General features: G+C 39.5%; 1 protein-coding gene and 1 pseudogene across 1 annotated transcript; one reads left to right on the top strand and one right to left on the bottom strand.

The window, feature by feature from the left end:
- Positions 1 to 450: 450 nt before the first annotated feature.
- On the top strand, positions 451 to 9,015 carry ANKRD1 (ankyrin repeat domain 1). The gene is made up of 9 exons (XM_037804938.1): positions 451 to 558; positions 1,202 to 1,381; positions 2,321 to 2,458; positions 2,599 to 2,706; positions 3,745 to 3,843; positions 5,491 to 5,589; positions 5,777 to 5,875; positions 6,028 to 6,126; positions 8,677 to 9,015. Exons 1-9 carry the CDS (start codon positions 532 to 534, stop codon positions 8,785 to 8,787), a joined length of 960 nt encoding a protein of 319 aa, XP_037660866.1. The 5' UTR covers positions 451 to 531; the 3' UTR covers positions 8,788 to 9,015.
- A 6,585-nt stretch (positions 9,016 to 15,600) lies between these two features.
- On the bottom strand, positions 15,601 to 17,061 carry LOC119509879 (annotated as a pseudogene).
- Positions 17,062 to 22,647: the final 5,586 nt, after the last annotated feature.

Below are 22,647 nucleotides of genomic sequence, written 5' to 3'. Positions count from 1 at the left end.
TGCAACAGGAATAGGATGTCCTGAAGCAACACCTCCCCCAAGTGAAGTGCTGATAAGTCTGGTTATCGGAAAGATATTACTGGGCATGTGATAGGCAGGGCATTTACATTTTCTTGATAGGTTAGTCATATGAAAGCTGACAAAGAAGGAAAAAGAGCAGCGATATGGTGCAATATCAACAGACAGCTGTCCCCTGGCTTCCCGATAAATAGGATGACTCACATTGCTGAGCGGTGTGGTCACCGCCAAAGGAATGGCCCTCTCACATTTCTTCCTGATTCACATATTCAGTGGGGTTAGCTTGTCATCCCCTCCCTCTTTGGCTTCCCAGACACTGAGTCTGGAATGAAAATTCACCTGCCTCTGAGTTGGCTACTGGTGAGGGCAGGGGTGTTACTTGGGTTCCCAGGTTGGAAGATTATCTCACCCAGCCCAAGCTATATAAGCTAACCGGGGTGCAGGGGCTCAGCAGGGCTGACTTAGGACATTGATTCCACAGGAGAAAAACATACAGACCCACTTCGGGCCAAGATGATGGTGCTGAAAGTAGAGGAGCTGGTATGTAAGACATAATTATTTCTAAACAATGAAAACAAATTCAGGCTTGGTTTTTATTTGAAAATTAAAATGCCCTTTTCTTTTTAGGCATAATGCACAGGTACTCTGAAAATGTCATATATGGAAAATGGTTGGTTTATGTGATGGAATAAGTGAAATTGGAAAAATGGAGCTGCCAGTAATAAATTATCTGTATATTTTCTATTTCTTATCTTTTCTTTTGGTTTCATTAAAGTGCAGAATCACATGCAGTTATTAAAATGATTTAGGGGAAAAGTTCTATTTCAAGAGATATATCTGAAAACTTTACAACCCAATACCAATAGTCATCAAAACACCTAAAATGGAAGGATTTTTAAAAATCAGAGGGGGTCTGTGATTTTCCTAGGAGAAATGAGATAAAGCAAATTAAAAATGAATTTAAATGTGTCAATCTAGCCTAAGCCTTTATTTAAGCAAGAGAGGAGGACGAGCACCTGAAGGCAATCCTGGACTATCTGCAGCCACTTGTTGCAGCCTGAAGTCTGAGAGTGTGCCCACCAGGGACGGAGGGAGGGCCAAGGGCCCCTGGCAGCATCCTCTGTGGAGAATGACCTAGGACAGTCTCCGCTGCTTCCGACCTTACCATCTTCTTTCCTCTTAGGTCACAGGGAAGAAGAACGGCAACGAAGAGACAGGGGAGTTCCTTCCTGATGATTTCAGAGATGGACAGTATGAAGCTGCTGTTACTTTAGAGAAGCAAGAGGACTTGAAAACACTTCCAGCCCACCCTTTGAGCCTGGGGGAGCGACAGTGGGAAAGTGAGAAACAGAGAGAGGCAGAGGTAAGAACCTTCCTGTGGAATTCAATAGTGGGAGACTGTAGTTGGGGCAGGGGGGTGGAGATGCCAGGGAGGGAAGAGAGAAGAGAGAATCAAAATAAACACAACCATTCCAAAGCCTTTTCTAGCAAATTCTAACCCATAAAGAGGCAACTTATATGGGACAGGTTGTGGGAACTAATTACTTGACAAGACTATCACCTCTGCATTCTGAATCAGTGATTTAATGTGCTATGAATATATCCTGTTGAAAGGAAGACTTGGAAAGAGAAATGTGTCTAGTGAATTTCCAATGTCACACACTGGTTAATCCCAGCAAAGGGAGACATCTTTTTCTTAATGTCATGATTTGCGGTCCCTGGAATCCTCAGGTTGTTGCTTTGACGGTGTCCACTGACTGTTTGGACAGAATTGGTGTTGCTGGTGAGTGTTCCTTACTTACTCACCACGATAAAATATGCACTAGTTTGCTGCAATCCAAGGACAGTCTGTTTCACAGGCCCTGCTTAGTGAGCCACTTGAAAGAGATTGGTATTGATATTTCAGAGCTTTATGCTTATTATTGGATTCTTTGGGGTTAAAAAAAAAACAAAACAAGAAACACTTTAAATTTTTAGTGTGACAAAACAAATTCTACAGAAATCTGGGACTTATTTATGACAATAATTAGAAATAAATAGAGATTAGATTGTGCCTTCAAGTAGTCAAGGGCTAATTCTACAAGGAAAGGAAGAGATGAAGACAATTAACTGAAAAATTAGACCCTCAAATACTTTGATAAGAAATCACTAAATCAAAATCAAAGGTTTATTTTAAATTTAAAAAAAAAATTCTTTCTGCTTGAAGTGTTCAAATACTTATTTCAGACCCTTCAGATTTTTAGACACAATCAGAATGCTTGTCAGAACTCACTATATTTTGAAATATGAATTTCTTTTTTAGCTCAAGAAGAAAAAACTAGAACAAAGATCAAAGCTTGAAAATTTAGAAGACCTTGAAATAATCATTCAACTGAAGAAAAGGAAAAAATACAGGAAAACTAAAGTTCCAGTTGAGAAGGAACCTGAACCTGAAATCATTGTAAGGGCGTTTGGTTTTGTAATATTACACATCTTGTGTGGTGCTACATGGATATGCACATCTGCAGAGAGCTCGACTGAATGTTGGTAAGATCATGGTAACTCTCACACTATTTTTATTTGTATTTTTTTTTACTTTAGACAGAACCTGTGGATGTGACTAGGTTTCTGAAGGCTGCTTTGGAGAATAAACTGCCAGTAGTAGAAAAATTCTTGTCAGACAAGAACAATCCAGATGTCTGTGATGAGGTAAGATTTATACACTGAAAAATCCAGCTCATTAATTATGTTTCTAATGGTTTACTGCAGCCTTGCTAATAGGATGCCAAAATCATTACACCTGAAACAGTTTTCCCAGCTGCTGCCACATATGCCAGCAGCAAAATAGGAGACTGTTGTGGTTAAAAAAAAAGAAAAATCTGGATTAGTGTTATGGATTTCATTGGGATTTTATGTACTCTTACACACTTCTGGCTGACTTTTCAGTCCTTCTTCTCAGATAAACTTTAAATAGGGCAAGACCAACAAGTTATCTTTGGAGGAATATATTCTTAGCATCATCTTTGCTTAGACCAAAACACATCAGCAACAGACTTGGTAATCTGGAGACTGGAGTTCAACTCCCAGCTCTGTCACTACTTGGCTATTTGATCTTTAGCAGCTAATTGCACTCTGAGCCTCAGTTTCCTTATCTGTAAGCAGAGATTAGTTGGAGAGAAATAATGCCTAAAATTATTCCAGCTCTAATAGGCTGTTAAATCACTCATTTGAAGATAATTTATCAGAAATACTAATCCCTATTGCATTCTGTCCCCCAGTAACTGAAATGGGGGATCATTTCTGAGTTGAACTTTATAAAAATGAATCTTCCATCCTCTTAAGAATGAATTGAATACTTTTGATATTCAACCTACCTAGTCCCAGATGGAATAAAACTGTCTGATCTGCATGACAAATCCTACACAAACAATGAAGGTGTAAAATACAAGAAAGGGAAATGTCAGTATTTAGGTAGTTTTGTACCTTTAAGTTTACATCCCTCATTGTAGACCTCTGTGCACTTAGAAATGTATATTGCAAGAAGCTCAAATCTCAGTTGCAAGATATTTTGTCTAATTGTTCTGCAGTTATAGTAAATTTGACACTTCTAATTCAGAAATAAGCACTCAAGTGTCTATCAGCTAGGTCGCCAGCATCCCCAGTCTCATGCCTCTTAGTTAGAAAGGAAAGGACTTATGCATCTTTTTATATGCATTGCTATCTCTTTTCTCATCTCTATTCTGACAGTATAAACGGACAGCTCTTCATAGAGCATGCATGGAAGGACATTTGGCAATTGTGGAGAAGTTAATGGAAGCTGGAGCCCAGATAGAATTCCGTGATATGGTAAGTATATTTCTTTGCTTGGAAATAAGCCAAAATAAGTAGACTATATGAAGCTGGAGAAAACTGACAATGAAAAACAGGGCTGATGGGATTGAAAATTGATCTGAAAGAACTAGGTAAAAGTTCATTTCTCCATACAAAGGAAAGTTGGGAGATGGGACTAGGTCATGTGGCAAGTATTTTCCATACATACTGAAAAGGAGAGGCGTGTTCCAGGGAAAGGAAGGAAGTGAAAGCTGTTGAACAGAATTCAATATCCTCATCGGAGAGTTGGGTCATTATCAAGTCAGTAGCTTTACTGAGAAGTAATACATTCAGCATGTCTTTCAATACACCCCTGACCTTCCATTACACACGGCAGCCTGTTTGTGGCCCCTTGGCTGCCAGCAGCATATCAGAATTCTCTAGCTGCACACTTTGTATGATAGATGCCCACTGCCATCCATGAGATTTGGGGTTAGACTGCATACTAAATGAATTGCATCTATGGGAAGTAGCTGCTAGTCAGACTTCAATAATTCAACCACTGTGATTTCTACAAAGACCAGTATACAGCATATTTTATGAACTGAAGATTGGGCTGGGAAAATGCTTCATTTATTTAAATGAAGCCTAACTTGACTTTATAGCAAAGTGAAAAAGGGATGTTACAAAAGTCCAAAGCATTTGGCCAGAATCAAAGTCAAAAGATAAACACATTGAAAAAAATAATAAAAAAACAAAAATAAAAAATAAAGCTTGCATGGAAGGATACTAAAATTCATAGGTGTGAGATCTGGAACACTAGGGTTATACCAAGTAGAGCAATAATGAGGCAATTTCATGAATAAACACAGGTAGGCAGTGACCACAAGTGATGACAATTGAGGTACAGAGGTTTTGTTAGCATAAATGACAGCACAGAACAAACAAGAGATGGGAAACAACATCAGGGACCCAGGATGATGTGTCTGATCCCAATTAAAGTCTTCTGGAAGAGATTATGTTTATTCTGCTAGAATTTTTAAATACATTTGTCCAGAACTTTTGAATATATTTGGCAAAAATTGTTAAAAATTCTGGGCAGATGTGGGTTTGCATATAGATTCTGCCCCTTATTGGCTGTGTGTCTTCGGACAAGTAACGTGAACTTTTTGAGCCTTGCTTTTCTGAGCCATAAAATGAGCACAGTAACACCTACCTTATAATGTTGTTGGGAGGATCAATACAGCTAGAGTGTGTAGCAACATGCTGGCACAACTAAATTCTTGATAAATGATAGTTATTATTCTTTTCTTTATTAGTAGATTTATTAAAAAGCCTCCTAATGATACACACACACACACATACACAGACATGCACACCAATATACATATTGTGTATATTGAGTTTAGATATACATATTGTGTATATTGTGTATACACAATATACATATTGTGTATATTGAGTATATTGTGTATATTTAGCTAAACAGAGTTTAGCTAAAACATTCGACAAGAGCCTTCAACTACAATGGTTACAACTGACAATCTAGTCCAGGACAAGCCAGTGCTATCACAGGGATTGTGGCAAGCCCTGGGTTCTCCTGGGCCTTTGAAACCAAGTACTAATTTCCCTGACCGGTTTCTCACTTACATTAAGTCACATCATTTTACTTTCCCCATATAGCTTGAATCCACAGCCATCCACTGGGCAAGCCGTGGAGGGAACCTGGATGTCTTAAAATTGTTGCTGAACAAAGGAGCAAAAATCAGCGCCCGAGACAAGGTATGCCTCCTCCCAATCGTCCTGAGTCTCGCAGCCAGCCTCCTCCTTGCAAAATCGGCTGGAAGCTGGAAGGCAGGTGCCGGTGCAGGCTCCACAGCGGCCACTTCTCCCTCTTGCACCTGCCTCGGGGTCTGGGACAATCTCTGTCCTGGCTCCCAGATAACCAGCCCCGTTCACAATTTTCCAGTTGCTGAGCACAGCACTGCACGTGGCCGTGAGGACCGGCCACTACGAGTGCGCGGAGCATCTCATCGCCTGTGAGGCCGACCTCAATGCCAAAGACCGAGTGAGTAGCCGGGCCAGGTTTGGCCTCCTGAAGCTCCATTCCTTATTTACTTGGAATCACTCCCCAAGTGATTACTGGGATTATTAGTGGGATCAAGGGGCTCACTTCCTGGCTTCAGACTCACTCCTCGCCTGTTTACTCTGCTTCCGCAGGAAGGAGATACTCCTATGCACGATGCCGTGAGGCTGAATCGTTATAAAATGATCAGACTCCTGATTATGTATGGCGCCGACCTCAACATCAAGAATTGTGTAAGTACTCGAAACCAGGTGCATTATTTTCTGACTTACTGACAGACGTGTTTCTTCAATACTTGAAAATATTCCCATAATGGTAGTATTTTGGAAGGGGACTTGTGATGCTTTAAATGCCTCTGTCAACTCTCCACAATGACACTGACACTGTTAATCTTGGCAAGAATTCAGATCACCTGGTCAGAGATGGAGGACACCTTAGTGACTGCTGTCAGTGCCTAAAATTCTTTTAAAAGTTGGTCTTGAAAATAAAGGATAGCCAAAACTGTCTACCTTCACAAACACCTGTGCCAGGAAACTCCAATCTGCCTTGGCCATCCCTGGCTGAGCACAGCCTAGGGTAGTAGGAATATAGACTCCCACCTTTCCTAAAATGGTCTAAAACTCTAGAGTGGTCAGTGCAGCCAGGGCCAAGCAGTTCAAATTCATCAATATCCAATCTGAGTAATTCAGAATGGTCCTCCCTTCCTTACAACAATAGGAAACATGACCACTTTCTTCCAGGGGTCACTTGCTGTTTCCTATATTTTGGAGACAATTTGTATCCATTTTCCACTGTGGTTTATCTGCACATCCCTCAAAATAATTTCCTTTCTTCAGGCCTCAAAAATGCTTTATGTCCCTAAACAAATATTTATTAATTTCATTTCACCTCTAAGCAGAGAATATAACCAACTTTTCCTCAGGGATCCAAATCCCAGCCAAACATCATCTAATATAAGCTTAAAAATGCCACCTGGAGGAATAGGTGTAAATTATGGAAGAAATCATTGAAAGAAGTTTTGGAGAATCACTTTCCAAAGAAGGGGGAAAAAAGTCATCCTAATAATGTGAATAATTTTTTTCCCTTATTTGTGTTTCTATGAGACTGAGAGGAATATTTTATCATTACCACAATGCTGGCTTGGTGACAGGAACAAAGAATGATGATAATTGGAGACTATTAGTGGGTAGGAGAGTGTTAAGAGCAGGGTTCCATCATGCTTAATATAAGACTGGACTTATCTAATATATATATATATCTGAAAAAGAGTAGACTCAATGAAATCTCCAAAGCTGCAGAAAATAGGAAGATTTATGTTTTTCAGGCACTGAGACACTAAGAGCAGAAATAAATAGAATATAGAATCGGGGAGAATGCAAGTGGGCAGAATATCAGGAGACGAATTTTAATAGAGAGAGTGCAAGGGATATATGGAAGAATAACCCAAACTATATAAATAGGACTCAGGGCTCTGAATTGTCAACTTGAACCCCCACCCCACCCCAAAAAAGGGTCCTGGAACTACTAATTCCATTGACTCAGTGGATTGATGTTTCCAAAAAAAAGGTCAAATTTTGGATGCCATCTGGAAGGGGACTGGAAACAATACACAATACATTATTCTATCCCTGTCCAAATCTCTTTCTTCATGTCTACTGATGAGTGTTCCTCAAGAAAAACAAGACAGAGGTAGGGAAGTTCCCAAATGAAGGTTACAGGGCCACTAACTCAAATGCCCACAGGGCCCAGGCAGATCACATAAATAAGTTAAATGGGTGGCTTCTGGGTTAATATATGCATATAACCCTATTAAAGATGGTGTCCCTTCCCCAACCAAGTCCATTATTATTATGCGGAACTATGGCTACCATGTTGCCAACTCTTCTGATTTTTTCATAGAGGTCACAAAACCTGTTGGAAAATCTCTTGATTTCCAAATATTGTCAATTCTAACTTAAAAAAAGAAAAAAAAACACAAGACAACAACAACAAAAAATCTAAGCTTTTTTGGGGCCAAAGAAAACAGACTGATTTATATCTCCAAGCTGCCAGCTTGCAACCTCAGAGTTAAAGAGATGGAAATACTTCTGAATGAATAGAAGTGGGAATTATTTAGGACTCTTTGAATCAAAAGACAAGAATTGAGAGCTGACATGGTTTTAATTTTTGTAAATATTCTGAGACATATGAATAAGAGAAGTAAAAATCTGGTCTTGAGAAGTTATTTGCTCACATGCCATTGATATCAACTGTAAGAAAAAGAAATTTTCTGGGAGAGCCCCATGTAAATTCTGAGAAGTTGTGAGAAATCTGAGCAATAGCTGAGCCCTTAAGCCAAGGTGTTGAAGCAGCTCATTTATCATCAGTTCCTATCAATCAAAGAATCATTTTCCAAATTGATAGGAACTGGTTATCAACAAAGAGGAACACCAACACCTCTCCATGCCCCTTTCATGGGGCATTGGAGATGGACTGAGGCATTTTTTGGATTTCAAATGACTTGTGGGGTGCTGATGCAATTTAGTGTCCAGGAACCAGGGATTTTACCAATATTTAGAATAGCTCCACAGGTGGGACAATGCTAACTCTCAAATGCCAAAAGCATCCCCTTGAGAAACAGTGAAAGGCTGGTTTGAATATAAACTGCAAATCACACAGAGTAGAAAGCATACACCTCTATAACATATACCTTTGCATTATCCCATTAAACATACAGAGAAAGAGAATGTGAATTTAGAGATGCCTTTTACCTGGAAGTCAAATGTCCTCTCTGTTTTGATCAGGCTGGGAAGACCCCAATGGATTTAGTACTACACTGGCAGAATGGAACCAAAGCAATATTCGACAGCCTCAAAGAAAACTCCTACAAAACCTCTCGCATAACTACATTCTAAGAGAAATGACAGATTCTTTCACCAACTTCTGTACACTGGCATTTGAAGGCACAACCCAAAACAAGAACAACTAGCTATACAATCCAGCTTCAGTTTATCAACCTGTTATAAATCTGGGCCTAATGAAGCTTTGAGAAAGCACAGGATTCTGAGTATTTTTAATTTCCGTAAGTTTAGTTATACTCTATTTGTAATTTATTCATTTATTTATTTATTTACATTGATGCCACTGATCAAATCCTTTATGGTCATCCATTTGGTGGGCAAAGCTTAAGTGTATATAACATTTCTGAAGCTTTCCCATATACAGTTCTTAAACCAAATTAATGAGCAATGCTCTAAGTGCCTACTTATGCATCAACTTAGTCATGGAAGATATTTCAAGGTGTTTGCAAAAGATGAAGGTGATCATTGCAGTCCTCCTTTCTCCTGAATTTTTAATCCTGAGTTTGAATGGACGAAATGGAAGGCATGTAGTGACAGAAAGGAAACAAAGTAGAACGGAAGTGATTCCTTGAGAAGGGCAGTAAAGCCAGCCATTTTACCCCTGGGACTGGCATTTTTTTTTTTTTTTTAAATCAAGTCACACACTGTACCAAGTGAAGAGAATGTCTTGAGTGTAAGCGCAGGGCAGTGGAAGGAGCGGGCAACTAGGTCATACAGAATTGAATTTGCTCAGGCAAAGGTGAAAGTAAATGCAAACTGTAAATGTGTAAATGTATATTGTGTTGTACGTACACTTTGTATTCATAATAAAAACAAAGTCTAAATCTGTAAGTTCTTCTGTAAGTATGGTGGGAAAGGACCATGTGAGAAAAAAAGGTCATTTAGGCAGGTGTTTTTCATTGTCTTCCAAAATTTTAGGCTAGAAAATGTCCTTAGAATGCAGTTCTGAAACTTTAATGTGTACACATCTCACCTGGAGATCTTGTTGAAATGTAGCTCCGGATCCAGTCAGTCTCGGGTGGGGCCTGAGGTGCTGCTTTTTCTAAGAAGCAACCAGGGGCTGAGGACGCTGTGGCACGCTGCCACCACTCTAAGCAGGAAGGCTGTGAGAACCGTAAAGAAACAAAGGAGTTCAAGTCCTTTCAGTCCCAATGATGTGGAGAAAGAGACCCCTGGTGGGTGGGATGATTACTGCACAGTAATCAAGTGCTCCTTGAGATTCCCACCAGGGCAAGACCAATCAATCAGGGGTTTAACAACTAGCATGGACACGGCTGGCAGTGTCAAAGGCCTCTCACACCTGGTCAGTGATTTTCACCCTCCAAAGGGGAACTGTTTTGTTGCCAGGTGCAGGCCAGATGCTGAGGCAGGTGGTGAGAAAACAGCCTGCCCCTGCCTCCTGGAATAGATGAGTATTAAACAAATAATTATGGAAATAAATATTTGATAATAATCTGTAGTAAGTATGATAAAGGGAAAAATCCAGATTTCTATCAGAATAAGATATGGAGGCACATAGCTTGATGGGGAAGGGGTTTTCTACTAAAACCTCTGAGATGTGACCTTTAGGATAAGGCTGAAGGATAAGTGAGAGCTATTCAAGCAGAGTGTGCCAGGCAGCAGGGAGACCATAGGAAAGGGCAAGGTGATTGGGAAAGTTTGATAATTGAGGAAATCTATGAGGCAAATGAAGGCCAACATGCAGCACAGAATTCCCAGCACCAGTACACCCACCAAACTCACTCCAAATAGGATCATATACACAACGTCTTAGATATGCCTCCCACATTTGGGAAGGTTAAATAGATACAGTCCATAACCAGAAAGAAAGTCTGTCAGCGGGTCATGGATACATATGGAGTTGTGAGGATGGTTTGAAATAATTTTATACCTTTTCCATCTAGTCTCCTGTCAATTCCTAGAGACCACACCCCCCAGCCATGGAAAATTTCATTCTCTCCATCATCTCCCTCCCTCCCAGTCCCCTTTGGCCACCCCTCTGCTCTCCCTGCAGGGTCCTGGCTCTAGCTTGTCAGATCTAAGGCTCAGTGTCCTTCAATTTCTTCAGAGTAACACACCACAATACAGGCAACATTTCTCTTCTAGTACTGATGTCTCCCATGGCCTAACTTGGCTATATTATGTGACCAAGTTCTTATGATGTCTTCTTCAAGTTTCCCTCCCACATGAGGTAAACAGGAAAGGAAAGACAGGAGTGAGGGATTAAAAAAAACCTCCCATGTTGGCACATGTAAATTTTTACATTAGTAGAAAACATGAGACATGAGAATAAATCCCGTTAGAATAAGGCCAATTCTCAGTTATCTCTGCTAATGGAAAGGAAAAACACATCAGGCAAAAATTTCAAGTTTCCCAACTAGGACAGAGCAGCCTCTTCAACAAACAGTGATTTGAGAACCGGATATTCATATCCAAAAGAATGAAAGAGGACCACTACTCACACCTTATATAAAATTAATTCAAAATGGATCAAAGACCTAAACATTAGTGCTAAGACCATAAAACTTTTAGAAGAAAATGTAGGGAAATATCTTAAAACTCTTGTGATAGGAGGTGGTTTCCTAGACCTTACACCCAAAGGGCAAGCAATGATAGAAGAAATAGATAAATGGGATCTCCTCAAAATTCAAACTTTTCCACATCAAAGGACTTTCTTTGTCAGTAAAGTAAAAGGCAGCCTATGCAATGGGAGACAATATTTGGAAACCAAATATCAAATAAGGGTTTAATATTCAGAATATATAGAGATCCTACAACTCAACAACAAAAAGACAAACAACCCATTTAAAAATGGGCAAAAGACATGGACAGACACTTTTCCAAAGAGGAAATACAAATGGCTCAAAAACATATGAAAAGATGCTCAACCTCACCAGCTATTAGGGAAATGCAAATCAAAATCACAATAAGATATCATCTCACACCTATTAGAAAGGTCATTATCAAAAACCCCAGACAATCACAGGAGCTGCAGAGGATGTAGAGAAAGAGGTACACTTATTCACTAGTGGTGGGAATGTAGAATGGTGCAACTGCTATGGAAGACAGTTTAGAGCTTCTTCAGGAAGCTAAGTATAGAATTGCCATCTAATCCAGCAATCCCATTACTAGGTATATACACAGAGGAACTGAAAGCAGGAACACGAACAGATATTTGCACACAGACGTTTATAGCAGCATTATTCACGATTGCTAAGAGTAACACCTGAGACCCAGTGACAGAGTTCTGCAGCTCTGATTGTCAGCATTGCCCCACACAGCAACTGCTAAAGAAGCTGAAAAAGATATCAGACTTCAGTTAGAGATATGAATGAAACTGACTTAGTTATGACTAGGGTAAATCAGAATACAGGATAAAGGATGATACTGACTCTATTTTAAAACTTCTGTGTGAGACCAAAGGAAGAGATGCTTATTCAATACAAAATTTAAATTTTCTGTAGCACACTGTCTAATTTAACCTGTATGGTCAGTTTATTTAAACAACATAATTAAATGGAACCTAGAGTAGGGAATGAGATTCTGTTATTCTGTACAGGTTAATGTACTTCCCCCATACATTCTGGAGTATTTGGGAAAGAAAATAAAAAAGTATTTGCAAAGTCCCCTTGAGGGACTAGGTAAAAACGTGGAAATATTAAACTTCCCCTCCTGGGGAACTCTGGATATTCTCTTCAGCATTAATAAGCCAAACCCTCAATCTTGGAGCTTGCCCTTATGAAACTTATTCCTGCAAAGGAGAAGCTAAGCCTACTTGTAATTATGCCTAAGAGTCAACTCCAGAGAACCTCCTTTGATGCTCAGATGTGGCCTCTCTCTCTAAGCCAACTCTGCAAATAAACTCACTACCCTCCCCCCTAGATGGAACATGATTCCCAGGTGTGCCGGTTTGGATGTATTATGTCCCCCAAAATCCATGTTCTTTGATGCAATCTTGTCGGGGCAGACATATTTAGTCTTGATTAGGTCGGAACCTTTGGATTGTGTTGCTTCCATGGAGATGTGACCCACCCAACTGTAGGTGATAACTCTGATTGGATTATTTCCATGGAGGTGTGGCCCTACCCATTCAGCATGGGCCTTAATTAAATCACTGGAGCCCTATCAGAGCTCAGACAGAAGGAGCTTGGTGCTACAGGCAAGAGAAACATTTTGGAGATGGCCACTGAAAGCAGACTTTTGCTGACACTTTGCTCTGGAGAAGCTAAAAGAGGACAAAACACCCCAAGAGCAACACTTTGAAGAACGCACAGGAGCTGAAAGAGGAGCTGGAACACAACTTGGGATCAGCAGGCACCAGCCACGTGCCTTCCCAGCTAAACAGAGGTTTTTCAGACCCCATTGGCCTTCCTTCGGTGAAGGTACACTCGTGTTAATGCCTTAATTTGGATATTTCCATGGCCTTCAGACTGTAAATTTGTAACCAAATAAACGCTCTTTATAAAAGTCAATCCATTTCTGGTATTTTGCATAATGGCAGCATTAGCGAACCAGAACACTAGCGGTGTAAGTCTCCCTGGCAATGTGGGACATTATTCCCAGGGATGAGCCTGGCCCTGGCATCACAGGATTGAGGATGTCTTTTTAACCAAAAGGTGGAAAAGAAATGAAACAAAATAAATTTCAGTGGTTAAGAGAGTTCAAATAGGGTTAAGAGAGTTCAAATAGATTTAAGAGGTCATTTTGGAGGTTATTCACATGCATTATATAGATATTCCTTTTTAGTTTCGAGCGTATTAGAATAGATATAAGGAAATACCTGAAACTGTTGAACTGTAATCCAGTAGCCTTGATTCCTGATGATGATTGTGTAACTATGTAGCTTTTATGGGGTGAACATTTGATTATGAAAACTTTGTGACTGGCACTACTTTTTTCCAGTATGGGTAGATGAGTAATAAAATAAAGACAAATAAATAAATAAATAATGGGGGGGGGTAAGGGGTATGGGATGTTTTGCGTGTTCTTTTTTATTTCTTTCCATTTTATTTTATTTTATTTTTTGGAGTAATTAAAATGTTCTAAAATCGATTGTGGTGGTGAATGTACAACTATATACTGATACTGTGAGCCACTGATTGTATTCTTTGGAAGGATTATACGGTGTGTGAATATATTTCAAAATTGCATTAAAAAAAAATTCCGAGTCTGCATGACAGAGGTGGTCACTTTGTATAAGCTCCATGTCTTCCCACCTGAGACAGCCCTTTGCCCACAAACTGTCTCTTGTCTTGGGTTCTGTCTCCCAATGAGGGGCATGTCCCTGTGGCCAGTGGAGAATCCTTCTCTTCCCCTCACCTCTCCCTTTCAATCAACCACCAGGTCCTCTTACCAAGTACACTAACAAAATAGCTCTTTAAACTGTCCACTTTCCACCATCCTGTGTACCTCTCCGCTAGTTCAGACCACCATGGCTTCTACCTGGATTACACAAACAGCCCTCACTGGACTCCTGCCCCTGGTTTACTTCCCTCCAGTCTGTCTTCAAGTTGCAGCTAGAGTGATTTTTCCAAAATGCAAATCTGATCAAGTCACTCTTGTCTTTAAAACCCTTCATAGGGGCATAAGGAAGAGTAGAATTTAGTTAGTCCTCTGGAACAACTAACATATAACCAGGAACAATGAGCAAACAGTCTGGAACAACTGTTGGGGGATATCTGTGACCTGACAAACATTGTACACCAGTCTGGAATGGATGGAATGGCTGAGATTGCAGCATAAGAACTGTAAGTAAAGCTCCCCAAACTGTAGAGCTTACGCCCCTCCCCCACAGGCATGGCAGGCTGAGTTGGAAGACTTCCCTATGGACAAAAGAAGCAGTGTACTAGGAGGAAGGGAAGGTAGTTCAACCAAGCTCCAACTGCAGTTTTAATTAATGAATTGGACTACTGAATACAAGCTATGAGCACAGATAAACCCGGAGCAAGCAGGAAAGGAACCCAGAGGTTTCTTCCAGCAGAGAGGAGGTGGGACTGATGGAAAAAAATACGTAAGTACATAAAAACATAGGCTTTTGGAATTGGCTGAGCTTAGAATACTGGACAAAGGCCATGCTCCAAGAAAAGGGGCACATAGAAACAGGCACCAACTCTAGTTCTTGACTGGTAACCAGGGGCCTGGGGATTGGCTCTAAAAAGGAGATTTCTTTCTTTTTTCCTTTTTTTTTCCTCTTGTTCTAAGTAGCTCATTAGAGAAAGCCTCAGGCATTCTCAGTTGTCAGTGCTGACCCAGGCAAGGGTGGGGTTAAGATAGTCCTAAATCGAAGAAAGAAGTCAAGCATAGGAGAGAAATCCTTAAAGGGCTTATGTTCCCTAAGGAAAGGGGGAGGCAGGGCCCAGTTCAAGTGGCTGTCCTCCCTCAGAGAACTCAGATCTAGGGCCTGGGGAAAAAACAAACAAACAGAAAGAGCTTAAGCTTGGCTTTGACACTCTCAGCCTCTGGGCAGGGACAGGGTCTACTGAGAATTAAAGGCAACACACCTCTACACCAGTGGGGAGCTGTGGGCTGACAAGCGGCACCTGCTGGGAAGGACAGGAAAAGCACAGTGTCTAGAGGCCTCACAGGAAAGACTGACAACCTGCTGGGTCTCATCCCCAGGGAAACCTGATACTGATTACACCCTCTTCCCGAGACCCAGGTACATCTGGTATGGGAAATCTGATTGCAGTAATCAAGGAAACCAGATGTCTAGACAACAAAAAATTACAAATTACACTAGAAAAAAAATGAAGATTTGCCCAGTCAAAGGAACAAACTTAACTTCAAATGAGATACAGGAGTTGAAACAACTAATTAAAAATGGCTCTAATGTCAGCTTGATAAACTAATGTCATGAATGGGCATTAGTTATATATTTATAATATTTTTCCTACAATTATTAACCCCACATTGGCAGAGGATTTCTTTCTCAGGCATTCTTCCGACCTCATAACAATAATTCCATGTTAATGCTGTTCTTTCTTCAACGTACCTGTTGGAAAAGAATGCCACCAGTGGAAAATTCCTGTCATGTGTTTCTACAAAAATATTCAGTACCAAGAGATTTGGGCAACTGCTATGATTAAGAAAGTGGCCCACATTGCACTGTCTTGTGGCATGTAAAAAAAATGCATTCCCTTTATTGAACTTCTTCAGAGAACGAGATGAACTATTCTTGTTTCACTTAGCAACTCTTCACCACTAAAGACCTGCTGGTTTTGACCTACTGGAACTCTTTCCTCTTGGGACTGTTGTATTTGAACCTTAAACTCCTTTCTACTACTCTGATTATTCACTGTGGAGACTGGTTACACCTATCCTGTGGTGGAGTTTGTTGTCCACATTTTGTTATATCTATCACATCTGATTTGATCAGCAGATGTTCTCCAGCATTTTCATCTTGATCTGAGTTTCAGTCCTTTTTTGCTTCCCTTGCTTTAGAGTTCAGATGTACTAGAGTTGGTTCAAATCTATTAACATCTTCTGAGGTGACAGACTACAAGGAAGCAAATCCATTCTCTTCCCAATGCATTGAAAAATGTTGTCTTGGTTTGACGACTTCTAATGACTGAATGATGATGAATTTTTGAAATGTTGTCATACTTCATTTTCATAATAGACTCTTTTAAATCACTATTAAACTTAGCCTCAGCACTTGTAATGGGATACTTCAACTTCACAATCTGATCATGTATCTTCACGTATTCTCTTTCCCATTTTCATCAAAAGCATCAGGTTTTTCAGTGTTAGCTCTGCTTAGTAATTTTCCTAAACATCTGCAAATAATGTCTGTCTAGGCAGTATTCCTCCACCCCCACCCCATCCCTTCTCAGTTTTGAACACCTGTGGCCTCATTTAAGGACCATGCTGGACAACTCAGCTCTGACACATTTATTGATTATACTTGCACAGCAGAATGCATTCATAAATGCCAGTAGGTATTTGTCTCTGTAGTCTTTTATATTTATAGTCAGTGGTTATTTTATTACTTGACAGGGGACAAGTCTCAACATTTCTTGCTGTCAGCTGAAGATGTGCATTTTGTTAGAAATGTAGTCTCCGGAAAGAAGTCTTAAATGATGTAGAGGGCAATGCATTTGATTTGCTTTCCTGCTCATTCTGGGTCACAGGTCTACCATCCTTTATCAGTGTTGATCTGTTATTTATAGTTGCTTCATTCACCAAAATCATTGCTTGGATATATTCTTTATTTGTGTCAAGCTCATCTTTGATCTTTTGTTTTGGGGACTGCAGCACATTTTGCACTTGTTCAAATAGAAAGCCTACTTCTTCCATCATCTTCCAGCTCCACCCAGAAAGATTCTGCATCGCCATTTTTTTTTCCTCCCATCTTTTGACAATTTGTAAATATAAAACTTCAAAATTAACTTTATCAAAGGACTGAATGACATAAATCACTTTGACTGGAGAATGTAACTGGAATCCAACTGTAAAGTATCTATGAAATTTGAAGTTCTCAAACAAAAGACATCATTATACAATTCCGGACTCAATATTCTTTGACACTTGAATATTTAAATGGAAACTGGGGTTGAAGAAATGCTCAGAAATGACCAATAGTCCAATCAAATGACAAGTCCATGCATCTTCCTCGAGTGAATACTTATCCTTGCATCAGATCATTGATATCTTTTTAAAATTAAAAAAAGCCTCAACTTTTGATCCACAAATGCATGAAACATTCTATGAAATGGGGCAATGGTTAAACCTTCAAGTTCTGCTTCTGGATTTTAAATTGCAGCTCCTTTCACAGCCTCAGGTTCCCAGCTGCTTAGGAAATCACCTCTCAGTAAGGCTCGGAAGGGGGTTGGGAATTCAGGATGCCCTCGACCCCTTCTCCAACTGGAGACAGCACAATCCTGCAAGGCAGGAGGCTGCAAGGCTGGGCTACCACCACCGCTCACGCGGTACAGGGTTCGCGGTGTCCCCAGGTGACCACCTGCGTGGCCTCCACTGCTTTCTCTACGCCGCCCGAAGCGGGGCATTCCGAGCCTGCGGGACCCGCGAGGCCGGGTTCCTCCGGGGGGTCCGGCTCCTTCCCGACTCCACTCCACCGACACCCCATAGCTCTGGGCCCAACCTGGTTGATAAGTACTTCACCACTGACCAGCCCTCACTTCAGTTGAGGGAGGGGGCGTGCCAACAGAACATTTTGATAGAGACAAACTAATCAATTTTTTAAAAATATTTCCTGACTTTGATGATCATGCTTAGAAAGGTCCCTCCCAACACAAGATTATATTACAAATATTTATCTACATTTCATCTAGGATTTCACAAGTTTTTAAAATAATTAAATCTTTAATCCACCTGAATTCGCTGTGGATGTGTATTGGGTGTGAAACAGGAACTCGACTTTTTTCCCAAATAATACAAAAGCTGATACTTAGTAGGTACCACCATTCTATGTCAGGCCCTGCTCTAAGCCTCCTACAAATATTATGCTACTTAACTCTTACCATATCCCCATAGGCAGGGAGAACAGATGAAGTGAGGCACAGAGTGGTTAAATAATTCACTAGAAAGAACTATAATGAGGATTTTAACGCAGGTAGTTTGTCTTCTGCCTATGCACTACTGGCATGCCTTACTTCCTCTTCCAAATAGGTAACCAGCTGTCCCAACACCACTTACTGAATAACTCACCATTTCTTCTTCTAACTGGAGCCTGGTCCTGGACTCCCTACTTTGTTTTACTGATCTTTCTGAATTTCTGCACCAATACAGTTTAATGATTAAAGTTTGTTATACCCTAATATTCAACAGTACAAGTCCCTCTCATTATACTTTCCTAAAATTTCTTAGCTACTCTCATATTTGTTCTTTCAAATGGACTTTAATTTTACTAAATTCAAAAAAACCCAAACATATAAACAAGCAAACAAAAATATCTGCAGGCATTTTGATTTGGATTTTGTTAAATTCAGAGATTAATTTTGGGAGAAGTGGATTTACAATTTGTCTCCTCTTCTAAGAAAACATAATGCCTCTCTCCATGTATTCAGTCTCCTTTAATTTCTCTTATTGTTTTCATTAAGAATTTTCTTCACAGAAGTCCTAAACATTTCTGTAATTGATGTCTTTGTGAATAGGATCATTTTTTAAAATTATGTTTTATAGCAGGTTATTGTTAATTAAAGGAAAACTATTGACTTGTATATTTATTTTTATAACTGGCCACCTCATCAAACATATATTATAGGTACTGTCATCTTGTAGCAACTAAATCAATAGTGGCTCATGCTACAACAAAAGTAAACATTAGAAATAAACCTGCCTGCTCCCATTCACTGGTGACCAGTAAGCATATATTCATAGAGAGCAAGCATGACTACAAACACATACCCTGCAAATGTGGATAAATTAAGAAACACCCGCATGTCCAGTTTTTCTTCAGTTGTTTCTCTTGGGTAACCCAAAAAGACAGTCACACATGAAAATAATTTTACCTCCTTCTTATACAGGCACACCTTGGAGATATTGCAAGTTTAGTTCAAGACCACTGCAATAAAGTGAGTCACACTAATTTTTTGGTTTTCCAGTGCATATTAAAGTATGTTCATACTATATTGTAGTCTGTTAAATGTGCAATAGCATTATGTCCAAAAAAAATAAAAAATGCATATACCTTAATTTTAAAATACTCTATGGTTAAGAAATGCTAACCACCATTTGAGCCTCCAGTGAGTAATAATCATTTTGTTGCTGGAGGGCCTTGCCTTGGTGTGGATGGCTGCTGACTGATAAGGGTGGTTGTTGCTGAAAGTTTGGGTGGCTGCGGCAAATTTCTTAAAATAAGACAACAATGAAGTTTTCTGCATTGATTGTTTCATGAAAGATTTCTCTTTGGCATGCAATGTTGTTTGATAGCACTTTACCCACAGAACTTCTTTCAAAATTGGAGTCAATCCTCTCAAACCTTGCCAATGCTATATCAACTAAGTTTATGTAATATTCTAAATCCTTTGTTGTTATTTCAACAATGTTCACAGCATCTTCACCAGGATTAGATTCTATCTCAAGAAACTACTTTCTTTGCTCATCCATAAGAATTCCTCGTCTGTTAACGTTTTATCATGAGATTGCAGCAATTCAGCCACACCTTCAGACTCCACTTCTAATTTTAGTTCTCTTGCTATTTCTGCCACATCTGCAGTACTTCCCCCTTGAAGTCTTGAATCCCTCAAAGTCAACCATGAGGGTTGGAATCAACTTCTTCCAAAATCCTGTTAATATTGATATTTTGACTTCCTCCCATGAATATTCTTAATGTTCTTAATGGCATCTGGAATGGTGAATCCTCTCCAGGTTTTCAATTGACTTTGCCCAGATCCATCAGAGGAATCACTATCTATGGCAGTTATAACATTACAAAATGTATTTCTTAAATAGTAAGACCTGAAAGTCTGAGACTCCTTGATCCTGGGCTGCAGAATGGATGTGTTAGCAGGCATGAAAACAACATTCATCTTGGACTCCAACCTCACACCATATACAAAAATCAACTCAAAATAGACAATAGACCTAAATATAAGAAACAGAACTATAAAACTCCTAGAAGAAAATGTACAGAAGCATTTCCAGGAACTTGTGTTAGACAAGTTTCTTAGGTTTCTAAGATTTTTATACCCAAAGCACAAACAACAAAAGAAAAAATAGATATATATGGGACCTCATCAAAATTTAAAACTTTAGCACATCAAAGGACTTTATTATGAAAGTAAAACAACCGCCTACTCGAAGGGAGAAAATATAGGAACCCACATAACCAATAAGGGTTTAAGATCCAGAATATATAAAGAATTCCTACAACTCAACAATAAAAGGACAATCAACTCAATTTTTAAATGGGCAAAAGATTTGAATAGACATTTCTCCAAAGATATACAAATGGCCAAAAGGCACATGAAAAGATGCTCAACATCACTAGCAATTAGGGAAATGAAAATCAAAACCACAATGAGATACTATTTCACTCCCAAAGGCCACTATGAAAAAAATGAAAAATTACAAGTGTTGGAAAGGATGCAGAGAAGTAGGAACACTCATACATTGTTGGTGAGAATGTAAAATGGTGCAGCCACTGTGGAAGACAGTTTGACAGTCCTCAGAAAGTTTAGAATTACCATATGATCTGGCAATTCTGCTACTAGATATATATCCCAAAGAACTGAAAGCAGGGGCTTGAACAGGTATTTGCATACACTGATGTTCACAGCAGAATTATTCACAATTGCCAAAAGATGGAAGCAACTCAAGTGTGCACCAACTGATGAATGAATAAATAAAATGTGGTATATACACACAATGGAGTATCATTCAGCTGTAAAAAGGAATGAAGTTCTGATACATGCAACAACCCTGAAGACATCATGTTGAGTGAAATAAGCCAGGCACAAAAGGACAAATATACTGATATGAAATAATTAGAAAAAGCAAACTCATAGAGTCAGTGTTCTAGTTTGTTAATGCTGCCGGAACTCAAAACACCAGAGATGGATTGGCTTTTATAAAGGGGGATTATTTGGTTACACAGTCACAGTCTTAAGGCCATAAAGTGTCCAAGGTAACACATCAGCAATTGGGTACCTTCACTGGAGGATGGCCAATGGTGTCCAGAAAACCTCTGTTAGCTGGGAAGGCACGTGGCTGGTGTCTGCTCCAAAGTTCTGGTTTCAAAATGGCTTTCTCCCAGGACGTTCCTCTCTAGGCTGCAGTTCCTCAAAAGTGTCACTCTTAGTTGCACTTGGGATATTTATCCTCTCTCAGTTTCTCTGGAGCAAGAGTCTGCTTTCAATGGCCGTCTTCAAACTGTCTCTCATCTGCAGCTCCTGTGCTTTCTTCAAAGTGTCCCTCTTGGCTGTAGCTCCTCTTCAAATCATCACTCACAGCTGCACTGAGTTCCTTCTGTTATGTCAGCTCATGTATATGGCTCCACTGATCAACTCAGACCCACCCTGAATGGGTGGAGCAACACCTCAATGGAAATTATCCAATCAGAGTCATCACCCACAGAAGGGTGGGGCACATTCCAAAGAAACACTCAAAGAATTACAATCTAATCAACACTGATAACATCTGCCCACACAAGATTACATCAAAGATAATGGCGTTTGGGGGACACAATACATTCAAACTGGCACAGTCAGCATCTAGAAAACAGGTTACCATGAGCCAGTGTGGAGGTTGGGAATGGGGCTTAATGGTTAAATTATACAGAGTTTCTATTTGGGATGATGGAAAAGTTTTGGTATTGGATGGTGCTGATGATAGCACAACACTGTGAAAGTAATTAACAGCACTGAAACATATATTTGTATGTGGTTAAAAGGGGAAATTCTAGCTTATAAATATTACTACAATAAAAATTAAAACAAACATAGGACTGTACAACACAAGTGAATCCTACTGTAAATAATGGACTATAGTTAATAGTTCAATTATAAAAATGTTCTTTCATTAAGTGTTACAAGTGTACCCCACTAATGCAAGATGTCAATAATAGGGTGGTATATGGGAACTCTGTATTTTATGCATGTTTTTTTTTCTGTAAACCTGTAACTTCTCTAATTAAAAAAATATACATAAAATGAAAAAAGAACTGAAATATCCTTACACTCCTAGAATACATCTCACTTGGTCATGACGTATTATGGTTTTAATGGATTTTCTTTAGGCATCTGCATTCATAACTGAGATTATAGTGTAAAGCTTGCTTTCTCTTTTTAAATCCTTTTTTTCTGATTCTCAGAACAGTGTTCTTTTTCTCATTTAAAACGTTTTCTTATTCAGTTATAGCTCTTGCTCCACTCTACTATATTTTGGGAGCTTTATGTCAATATAGCCAAGTGCAGATATTTGCAAAAAAGGCTACTTCTACATAACCTGATGATC

Source organism: Choloepus didactylus, chromosome 15 (assembly GCF_015220235.1).
Source record: "Choloepus didactylus isolate mChoDid1 chromosome 15, mChoDid1.pri, whole genome shotgun sequence".
NCBI classification, from domain to species: Eukaryota; Metazoa; Chordata; class Mammalia; order Pilosa; family Megalonychidae; genus Choloepus; species Choloepus didactylus.
The sequence above is the reverse complement of the archived record's forward strand: the minus strand, read 5'-3'. Positions and strand labels throughout refer to the sequence as shown.